Raw genomic sequence first — 11623 nt, forward strand, 5'->3', positions numbered from 1 at the left:
GCTATCGGTTAGACTCATAGTGCCAGGAAAGATTGAGAGAAGGTGCATGTCAGAAACAGATGGTGATGGCTGATAGGCTGCTGCTGAGGAACAAACAGCCCCCCAGTTCTTTCTTACCTCAACTTATGCAGAGCAGTACCAAGTCACAAAACGTAAAGCAAGATGTGCAGTATCTCAGACTCAAAGAAGTGGACTGACCACTAGTCCATCCTTGGGAGTGTTATGGGAACTATGACATTCTCCCTGTTCTCCTGGGTAGGAGAGGGAGGTAGACCCAGAAATGGTCATATCATTGTTATTCAATGTATTCAGAGATAGAGGGGGAAAGCACCCAGTGTCAGGCCTACGGAGGACAAAAATCTATCCCAGCATGGAGGATTTGCCAGAAGATGACCTGGACACAGCAAAGCATGACCTGATAATCATCAGATAGCTTCACTTGCAGTTTCCCATTGTTGTAATGTGGAGATCCTTGTCTAGAAGCATTTACAGTAGATGGTAGAGTGGACATGTAAGGCTTTGCCTGTCACACTTGCTTTCTTCTTAAAGAATAATCCCTTCTTTCCTAGGGAACTGTTCTCCCACTCCATTCCAACTATGTGGTGTTGGCTAATCCCCATTCCTCATTTTTCTTGTCTCCTTCACTTAACCCAGGGTGAACTCATCCAACTCTTCTCCTGGAACTTTCCAAATTGAGCCAAGGGAGAGGGACATTCCTTCTGTGGTGATAAGGTCACAATGTAAGAGGTTAGGAAAACTTTAAGATGGACACTTCCCTTATATGGGAGAAGCTGGTCTGTAGTGGGACAGAGTAAAGAAGCTGACACCCAAAAGAACAATGAAAATAGATGGCAGAGACGGAGTCTGATAGTTCCAAGGCCCTGATCCGAGCAGCCCCTGAGGCCTAGTAGCACCCTTCACTCTTCCCAGTTACGTGGGAAATACCACAGAATCCCTGCAAAAGTCCTCTTGCCGAAGCTGGTTCCAATTTGGTTTCTACCACTTGCAGTCAAGAGTCTCACGTTAGCCGCAACTTCTTGACATTTTCATCCTTACCTTTGATTTCACACTGCTCCTCTCCTCTTCCCCCTTTCCAAGAAGAGTCAGCCCCCGCCTCAGTGCTGCCAATTTCTCCTGACTCTGGCTATTTATATTTTGAAAACCTGGCCAATATTCTTGCTTCTAGCTATGCCTCTAGTAATTCTGGATCGATAGGTTTCTCAAAGCCAGCTCCCATTTCAAACTACAACCAGGAGCCCTCACCAGAGAATCCAACTGAGAGTAGGCCAAGAGTAGGGCCCAAGAATCTGTAGTTTTAAAAAATACACGCTGGTTGATTCTGACGTGCAGCCAGATGGAAGCATCACTAGGCCAGATGAGCCAAGAAGCTTGTCAACTTGAAGAGTATAGGAGTGTCTTAGACATGGCACAAATTAACTGCTCAATCTCTCGTCAAGTTTCGAGAACTGCCGAGTCTGGTTTACCTCACAGAAAGCAGAATGACTGCAGGCTTGGAAATAGGTAATAGCCGTTTCCAGCTGCTCTAAGAACTATCCTGCAGGGGCTTGGGATGACGTCACCATGGGGCACAGGCCTTACGGGGGCAGGCCTGGCCCCTTATACAAGCTGCCTTTGATTTCCTTCATGCCGGAGATGGATGATGCAGAGGAAATTCATTTCTTTTTAAAGTGTAGAGTTACATCACAAGACTGTACAGTATTTCTTATAGTGTCTTTCCAATGTGGCTATCTTCAAAGGAGCTGGGCATCAGTATTCCCGAGGCAGCAGCCAAACTGAAGTACAGGGGAGAAATTTTCTGTTACTCCATGGAGCAGTATCACCTTCGGAGCGGTCAAAACCGCTCTCCACCTCACGAGAGATGCCCAATGATGGAAATGGCACGGCGGCCCTTTTTTGAACGTGGATAAGGGAGAGTGGTGAGGGAGAGACTGGGTTTGCTGCAGGAGTCAGCCAAGTAAAGCAGCGACTGGCCTCACTCCTCACCTGGTTCACTGACGTTTGGACAGTGGCTGAGCTGAACCTGCCTCGCCGACTCTCAACTTCTCTTGGATTTTGGCATGTGCTGGCATCAGGCATCTGTCGTGGCATCAGGCATGACACGACAGGTGTTTCAAGGCTTTCTTCCATCAGGAAGAAAGTTTGTATTTACCTCTTACATTTTTATGTTATTATGTTTTGCTTTTATTTCTTCTCAGCCTGCAGAAATCGTGAGTTTAAGAAGGGGGGGCGGGGGGGGGGCTGGGAATGATTAGAATCAAAGAAACTTTGCCATTTGGCCAAAAGTATCCCTCAACCCAAAGCTGCGATGCTCTGCTTCGCTCTTTTTCTTTTCTTGCTTTCCCCTCCACTTTCTTGCTTCTCTCTTTCTGCTTCCCTCCCTTCTTTCCTCTCCTCCCCTTCTCTCAACACATTCAAAGAGTGCCCTAAACGGTGACAAACTTGCATGTGCTTCCCTTATGACTAAACCCCTGGGCCTCTCGCCAACCCCCCACAGATGGCCCCGAACTGCAGGCACCCCCGGAGGAGAGCCCCACGTGTGCTTGGAACGGCCAGCGCGCAGCGTGGTGGGGAGTGCCGGTGTCTCGGTCCTGGGGGAAGGCAAAGCGGCTTCCAGGAGGAAACGGGCGTTTCCTTCCCACGCGCTCGAGCGAGCCCTGGGTCCCGGCCCCGAGACTCCACCCTGCCCCTCCCGGCGCTTCGGGAAAAGCCAGTCGCCACACACAGGCACACGCAGGCCCCGGGGCCGCGCCCTAAGGAGAGCGGCACCCACGGCCAATTGCCATGGCAACCCCGGGGTTCGTTCCATTCCCCACCCAGCAGATTCCCCCCCCCCCCCCCCTTGCCGGCCCTGCAGCCAACCCGAGCGAGCGCGTCCCGGGAACGCGCTATAAAACCTGCGCCGGTGCCGCCGGGGGACAGAGGCGGGCGCCGGACCTGCAGCGGGGCCAGCCGGGCCGATCTGGGGCGCCAAGTCTCGTCTCGTCAAAGCGGGAGGGAAAAGCCCGATCATGCAGAGTGTGCAGAGTCTGTCGAAGCGGTGCTTTTGCCTGGGCTTTCTGCTGCTCCACGTCCTGGGACAGGTGAGTGGCACGCCCCTAAGCTGCGTCTGGTTACTTTGCCCTAATGAGTGGCCCGCGCCCGGTGACCGAGTGGCTCTGCCTTCGATCTTTCCTGCTGAGAGCTTTCTCCTCGTCCCGCCTGCACCAGGTCGCTGCGACCCAGCGCTGTCCCGCCCAGTGTCCCGTGCGGTGTCCCAAGACGCCGCCAACCTGCGCCCCCGGGGTGAGGGCCGTGCTGGACGACTGCTCCTGCTGTCTGGTGTGCGCCCGCCAGCGCGGCGAGAGCTGCTCGCTGCTGGAGCCTTGCGAGGAGAGCCGCGGCCTCTTCTGCGACCGCAGAGCGGACCCCAGCGCGGGAACCGGCATCTGCATGGGTAATCCGGCCCCCTGCGCCTCCTGCCCTCTGCTCCCGCAAGCTGCCTTTTCCTCTCCTCCTCTTCCCAGAGGGTGACTTGCAAATAATAATAATGGTGATGGTGCAGTAGGTGATGTTTGTGGAGCGCTTACTGTGCGCCAGGTATGGTCTGGGGCCGGGCGGGGTGCGGGTGCTTGCGGCTTTGGGGAGCCGCCAGAAGCCAGAGAGGAAACCTGCCCGCAAAGGTGAGAAGCATTCGTCACTTGCCTCTAGATAGAGGGGCAGCGGAGCAGAGTTTAGAGCCAGTGAAATCATTTCCTTTGGACATTTCCAAGGGGATGCTTGTGGGTGACGGGATTCTGGGATAACTCACATGCTCACAGTTCCCCAGCACGTTTGTTTTCACACCTGTAATGGTCCTGTTTGAGCTAAAACAGCCCCTGGTCTCCTGGGACCGCTATGTAACCCCAGTTTGGACTGTGAATAAAATAAAATGCAGGCAACGGGCCAGTCCAGGCTGGTGAGACCTAATCGATGGGGGGTCATTTTTCCACGTGGTGCACCATTTATTCTGAGGCTGCCTGCATCCCTCCAACCCCACAAGAGGGATTGGAATAGCCTTCTCCTTTCTTCTCTAAGCTGGTGATGATTTATTGTGCTGGAGTGCCAAGGAATCCCAGCACCCTTCCCGATTTGACCAGTTAACCTGTTTGGAGAATACAAAGTGCACTTTTGTCTTTTTAATTCTAACCTGCTGGAATAGGAGAGGTCAAGGAGGTTCTAGCTAAATGACTTTATCATTGGGAGCAAGAGCTGTGGCACCTGGGGAGTGTCACTTCTTAGTTGTGCTCCTCTTTCTTCATCTGCAAAATAAGTGGCAGGATGAGATGGGTTTCTTCTTGCTCAGGGAGGCCTCCGAGAGGACATCTCTCTGCCAGAGATAGAGAAGAAACTAGGAAAAGAAGGACCCGAGGTTTGCATGTAGCTTTTCTAGCTGTGTTGTTGTTTATTCTCTCTGCCCTTCCCTCTGTGCCTTGCTCCCCTGACACCCTAGCTGTAGAAGGAGACAACTGCGTGTTTGATGGGGTCATTTACCAAAGTGGAGAGACCTTTCAGCCAAGCTGCAAATACCAGTGCACCTGCAGAGACGGGCAGATTGGCTGTGTGCCCCGCTGTGAGGAAGACCTGCTCCTGCCCCAGCCTGACTGCCCAGCTCCCAGGAAAGTCGAAGTGCCCGGGGAGTGCTGTGAAAAGTGGATCTGTGACTCAAATGAGAAGGCGGAATTAGGAGGCCTTGCCCTTCCAGGTAAGATACTCAGGATACCTGACGGTGATCAGTGCCCAGGTTAAATGCAGGCAGGAGGCACGTATCCTCTTTGGGGATCTGCAATGAGAAACTGGCCTCAGTTTCTGCCCATTCGGTTGTGGATTCCAGATTGCCCACTGAGATCAAGCACATCACGTGTTGGAATCCTAGCCAAGTTGCTGAAGTATGCACACAGTTTCTCCTAAAGAGAACCTGCTGCATTCAGTGGTTCTTTTGAGCAAGGGGATTGATTTTGTCTTATTGGATGACTACTGTTTAGATTCTCATCTGCCCCCATTTGACCCTTAAATAAAAGTAAAAAATATAAATTATCACTCTTTTCTGGATTCTGCGTATTACCTTGGGCTCTCAAGCAGCATCCGTAAAGACTGCTACTTTTCCCTGAACCGGTATCACAGAGACATGTCACTTTTCCAGATGCTGGTGGAAGGGTGAAGGGTCTTTGTTTTGCTTTTCTTTTTGTTTTATCGTATAAAGGAAATTGTTTTTTGAAAAGAAAAATTCAAGAGTCAGGAGAGACTATTTTAGAAGCCATTAATCACCCAGATTATTTATACTGGCAGTACATGGAGCTTTACAGTTTTTCTGAGGTCAGAAATGATCAACCATGACCTACAGATAGGAAAACTGCCATGTAGAAGAGAGAGCCCCAAGCCATACATGTTAAGTGTTGGGACAGAACTTTTTGTAATCAAAGTCCAAGTGTCTATATCCCATAATCCAAACAACCCGTTTTACCAGTCTAGAGCAAACTATTTCAAAATATTGCCTTGAGTTGAGAGGTTCTAATTGCTCATCTAATTAAAATTCCATCATGATCCTTTTTCTGTACAAAATCGCATGTTGAAAACGCTACAGTTTATGGAATGGCTGTTGATGCTATACTGTTCTACATTCTTGAGACTACCAGACTTCATTAAGACAGCGTCTCCCAAGCTTCTTAAGGACAATTCAACAGTCCTTCTTCAAAGCTTTCTTAAAGGCCTACACTGTGCTGGTATTGTGCTACCTCTTTAGGGTTTATAAATACAGAGATCCAGTTCTGGCCCCCGAAAGCACCTGAGTTTAGTAGGTACAGAATTGAATGAACCCTCTTTCCAATGATGGTTGAAAGGACCACTCAGCAATCCCCATGGTTTACTCAATATGGCCACCTTGATTTGTACATCCCATAGCCTACAGGACAGAAGCCACTGTAGGTGTTGCAGTCTCCGACTCTAGCATCAACTGCATTGAGCAGACCACGGAGTGGAGCGCATGCTCCAAGAGCTGTGGCATGGGTTTTTCCACCCGGGTCACCAACCGGAATCCACAGTGTGAGATGGTGAAGCAGACTCGCCTCTGCATGGTGCGGCCCTGTGAACAAGAACACAAGCAACCGACAGATAAGGTAGGAGCCTGGAGGCAGCCAGAGGAGGTCATGTTGCCTGATGGGCATCTGGGCTCTAGACAGTCACTGTGACACTGTGATACTTGTTGACTCGGAGGTCAGCTGTAGCTGGGAGTGAGCCCCAGAGGAAAGGCAGAGAGGTTCCTGAAATGAGTGAGTTTACCTTCTTTTTCTTCCTTCTCTTTAATGTATTGAAATATCCCAAGCAACTCACAGCCGGTCCACAGGTAAAGAGGGTGGAGCCCTAGTTGAGAATGATCTGGCAAATCTCATTGCATTCCTGGAGAAAAACTGGCGGCTCAGTTGCCGAGCACGGTTGATTTGAGAGAAGTGATTTCTGACCTCAGTTTTCTTCACCCCTTTAGGCTTGATCTGCAGGAAGCACAGGATAGAAACCATGTCTTCCTTACTCAGCCCTCAGTCCCCAACATCCTACCTGTACATATTGTGTGCTTGATACACAATTGTGGACGAATAAATGAATGGGTGTCTGGGAATTATTTTCAGTATTTTAAAAAGTCTAGTGGGAATAGTATATTTGCCAGCATAAGGCGATAGGTGCCAAATAAAATAGCACATTTCTTTCCTTTTTTGCTGGAATTATATCAACTCAGTATGTTAACACGGAGTATAAGGCATGCGGATCAGAAGCTCTGATTGGTTCCTGATGACATCACACGCCTTGTTACCAGAGCCCTAGATCAGATAAATTCAATACCCAAATTGAACCATTAGTTGGAAATTTGTACAAACTTAATGCTAAAATAAAACAGTTTCTAGCAATGAAAGATTTACATATCTCCACACTGAGGCAATATCATCGAATGCCTAAGGGTGCAACCCTGGAGCCAGACAGCCTAAAACCCTGGCTTACTCCATGAACTAGCTGTGGAATCTGGGTCCATTTTCTTAACCTCTAAGCCTCAATTCCTTCCCCCATATAATGGGACCGTCGACAGTACCTACCTCAAAGTTGTCATGAAGATTAAGTAGAATGAATTTGCAAAGTGTCTGGGCATAGATTACCCTGTTAACATTAGGCACCATTACTTAACATTAGGCCTCATTTCCATTTGTTGCTAAAATGAGAGTCTCTAGTGGTCATATTAGTTAAATAGCTACTTAGCTATATGACTTGGAAGTCCATCCTAATTTATGTTTCTTCCACCAATTTTGAAATAACACCTAGAAGCATCTTATCTCTAAGATAAGCTAGAAGCTGCACCTTCCCACACTTAGGGGAATTCTATTTATTTAGTTATTTGTTTATTTATTTATGTAATGTGTATTTATTTTTGAGAGACACATACACACAGTGAGAGTGGTGGAGGGGCAGAGAGAGGGAGACACAGAATCCAAGCAGGCCCAAGCTAGAGCCTGATGCGGGGCTCAAACTCACGAACCATGAGATCATGACCTGAGCTGAAGTTGGACATTTAACCAACTGAGCCACTTAATTATTTTTTTTAATTAAAAATTTTTTTTAATATTTTTATTTATTTTTGAGAGAGAGATAGTATATGAGCAGGGGAGGGGCAGAGAGAGAGGGAGACACAGAATCCGAAGCAGGCTCCAGGCTCTGAGCTGTCAGCACAGAGCCTGACGCAGGGCTCAAACTCATGAACCAAGAGATCATGACCTGAGCTGACGTCAGACGCTTAACCAACTGAGCCATACAGGTGCCCCACACACTTAGGGAATTCTAACATACCTGTTGCACAGTTATGTAGATTCACCCACAAAGCCACCTTTGTCTCTCTTTCTGTCTCTGTTCCCCTCTCCTGTCTGTCTCTCTGCTTCTCTCTCTCTCTCTCTCTCTCTCTCTCTCTCACACACACACACACACACACACACACACACACATCCACACACTCAGATGTTACTGATCTTGTACCCTTTTTTGTGGACATTAGCAAGAATATATGCTACACATTAAATATGAAAAGGTAAGAAACAAGAGACCCTTACTGTTGTCAAGGACACACTTGCTTCTTTATTAAATAAGGCATTTCCATGTCATGCCTCTAAAATTTTGCTTTTTCTATTGTTTCTTTCGCCAAAATTTATATTTTTTTTAATTGGTTTTTTTCCCAATGTTTTTATTTATTTTTGGGACAGAGAGAGACAGAGCATGAACAGGGGAGGGGCAGAAAGAGAGGGAGACACAGAATCGGAAACAGGCTCCAGGCTCCGAGCCATCAGCCCAGAGCCTGACGCGGGGCTCGAACTCACGGACCGCGAGATCGTGACCTGGCTGAAGTCGGACGCTTAACCGACTGCGTCACCCAGGCGCCCCCAAAATTTATATTTTTAATGTAACTTGCACCCAGTTTAATATTAGGAAGTATTATATTTGAGATACATACATTTCATAAAGATTCCAAAATTTATTTGGAATCTAGGGAAATACTAGCATAATAATCATTACTTCCTAACACCAAGAGATGTTTCAGTGTGCTTCTCAAAGACCAGCAGCAGCATCTAAGAACTCGTTAGAAATGCAAATTACTGGGGCTCACATCAGACCTATTGAATCGGAAACCATGGATCTAAGGCCCAATAATCTATGTTTTAGCAAACTTTCTAGAAGATTCTGATGTACAATACAATTTGAGAGCCACTGATTTAAGAGAATCCCAAGCCTCAGCTCTCCATAGCTGTGGGCTCTGCCTAAGAAGGTGAAAAGCAGAAGAGAATTGTGGCAAATTAGTATGTGAAGAAATCTAAGTGGAAAATAACCATAGAGTCAATGTTGTCCTGAGTTATAAATATGGGGGGGGGGGGTTATCAACCATTACTAATGGCATATTGAATAAATTCTCCACTTACCTTGCCTTCATGGAAAATAACCTTAATATCTCATTGTCTTAGACGTTCCTGAGGTTATAGTATATTAGAAATATTGGGCTTGTGTCATTCATTCATTCACTAACTAGATATTTCTGGTGATGTTAACCCTGTGAGACTCCATTTACTCATCTGTGAAACGTGGGTAGTTGTCCCTTATGTGAATAACAGATCCTTGTAGGGGTGAATGTTGTTAATAAGGTTAAGTGAGTTAATGCTGAAAAGTATTTGAAACATTAGAAGGCGTGCAATGTTGCCAGGTATATTTCCTTTCTCTTTATAACACCTAAGAATGCATTGGATAAAAAAACATCAAAGACTGTTTCAGTGCCTTGAAAAAATAGCTTTCTTTAGCCTATATACACTTTTACCTTCATCCTTATCAGCACAAGGTCAAAAGATGGTTGTGTATGATTAGGCCAGGTTTTCACATTCTAGGCAGGAAAGAAAATGAATCCAGGAAGCAATAAAGAACTGTACCTGTCTGAAAGGCAAAGGGTTTCCAAGAATTCCTTGGTTTATATATCATTGGCCAGAACTTTAGCACAAAGCCATTTCAAGCTCCCACATACTCTGGGGAAGCAAATACTTTTACCTGACCAGATTGTCCAAACAAAACTAATGTATGTCAGCAAAGAAGAAAGCACAATGAATATTGGGTAGGCAACTAGCAATTTATTCCGTATCCCTAAAATGGTCCCACAGAGGAATGGTAGCCATTCCATGAATTGCTCCTTTTCTTCTTTCTTAGAAAGGTAAGAAGTGTCTTCGTACCACAAAGTCACTCAAAGCCATCCACCTGCAGTTCAAGAACTGTACCAGCCTGCACACCTACAAGCCCAGGTACTGTGGGGTCTGCAGCGATGGCCGGTGCTGCACCCCCCATAACACCAAAACCATCCAGGTAGAGTTCCAGTGCTCCCCAGGGCAAATCATCAAGAAACCAGTGATGACCATCGGAACCTGCACCTGTCACAGCAACTGTCCTCATAACCACGAGGCCTTACTCCAAGAGTTAAAGCCAAACACCAGCAGAGGGGAAGTGTAAGATGTGTTCCTTGAGGAGGATACCTACAGAGGCAAAGTGTAGCTACCCAACATCAAATGAATATAAGAAAAATTAGGAAGAATTATTACTTTACCCCTGAGTCCTATGTATTGCCTGTAGTCATATGAGGTCAGTTATATCTGTCTTGTTTTTTTTAATGAAAGATCTGATTAACTGTAAACTTGAAATCAAGTTAAGCTCAGGATAGTACTTAGGGGTGATTTACTTTTCTGTGGTATTGGCTACAAATGAAAATTTCTATAAATGTAAGAAATCAGATACATGTTTTTACTGTGTAGATGATCACATTACACTCATCTTACTTTGTTATACACTAGTGGAATGTCAAGAAAATGTCACTGTCACAAATGTCAGTGATGTTTAATATCATACTGAACACGTTGTCATACAAATATCTTGGCATATATCTTTGACTTGACAGGCCTCTGTAGAGCGCTCTTTTTGAGCAGCTCAACTCTGAACTTCCAAGTTCAAGATCCGAGGACACGTGTAGCTGTTCAATTTGAAATCCAGAGACCATTAGTCTTCTGTTTCGTTGCATACTAGGAAGCAGACTGTATCTACAGGAATGGAATGTTTGTTAGTTAAGTGGACTGGTGCGATAAACTTGCTCCATTTCACACGAGTTGACTCCTTTCCAAAGAAAGAAGCCAACAGAAAACTCTGCTTGATGCAGAGGAGACCAGGCCACTCAGCCCTTCCATTTCTACATGCTGGAGGCTGCTGGAGCTCCCCACTTTTTCATTCAGAAGAAGCAGAACATATCAGCAGAGACTTTCTCACCTTACTGATGAGGAAACCGGGGCCCTCTGATGACTTTCAAATGTGCTGGTAGTAGATTTTGAAAAAGAAGAACAAAATCACCATGACCGTGGTGGTAAAATACCATAAATTTTATGGGAGTTCAGAATTATTGTAGACATGCCCAAAACTTATCCTTGGGCCCTAATTATTCAAACTCACAAACAAGATATATGTGTATACATATGTGTATCTAATTTGTCAAGCTATAAGATAGCCTGCAAACGTAAATGTATACATCCTTTTAATGTCACCATATGTGTTCAGCTTTTCTCTTTTAAAGTATTTATATGTAAATTATACATTTTTTAATATTCTTTTTACTTTCTCTATTTGTCAGACATCACTAAATAAACACGATTTTATCAGTGCGTGACTATGCCATTACTTATGGGCTTATGAGTTGTTCATTGAAAATATAAATAATGGATGGAACTAGAGAGCACAGTGCTAAGTGAAGTAACTCAGACAAAGACCAATGCCATATGATTTCACTCACATGTGGAATTTTGGGAACAAAACAAAGAAAAAAAGAGACAAACAAAAGAAGCCAGACTCTTAAATACAGAGAACACACTGGTGGTTGTCAGAGGGGATGTGAGTCCGGGGTTGGGTGAAATAGATAGAGGGGGGTAAGAGCACACTTCTCGCGATGAACACTGAGTAATGTAACGAATTGTTGGCCCCTTATATTGTACACCTGAAACTAATATAACACTATATGTTCATTATACTTCAATATTAAAAGGAAAAT

General features: G+C 45.8%; 1 protein-coding gene across 1 annotated transcript; it reads left to right on the forward strand.

The window, feature by feature from the left end:
- The first annotated feature begins 2925 nt into the window (after window positions 1–2925).
- On the forward strand, window positions 2926–11256 carry CCN3 (cellular communication network factor 3). Its single transcript, XM_040494302.1, has 5 exons — window positions 2926–3101; window positions 3229–3454; window positions 4490–4741; window positions 5938–6152; window positions 9751–11256. Exons 1-5 carry the CDS (start codon window positions 3030–3032, stop codon window positions 10045–10047), a joined length of 1062 nt encoding a protein of 353 aa, XP_040350236.1. The 5' UTR covers window positions 2926–3029; the 3' UTR covers window positions 10048–11256.
- Window positions 11257–11623: the final 367 nt, after the last annotated feature.

Source organism: Herpailurus yagouaroundi, unplaced genomic scaffold (assembly GCF_014898765.1).
Source record: "Herpailurus yagouaroundi ecotype Mexico unplaced genomic scaffold, PumYag 186, whole genome shotgun sequence".
Classification (NCBI taxonomy): Eukaryota; Metazoa; Chordata; class Mammalia; order Carnivora; family Felidae; genus Herpailurus; species Herpailurus yagouaroundi.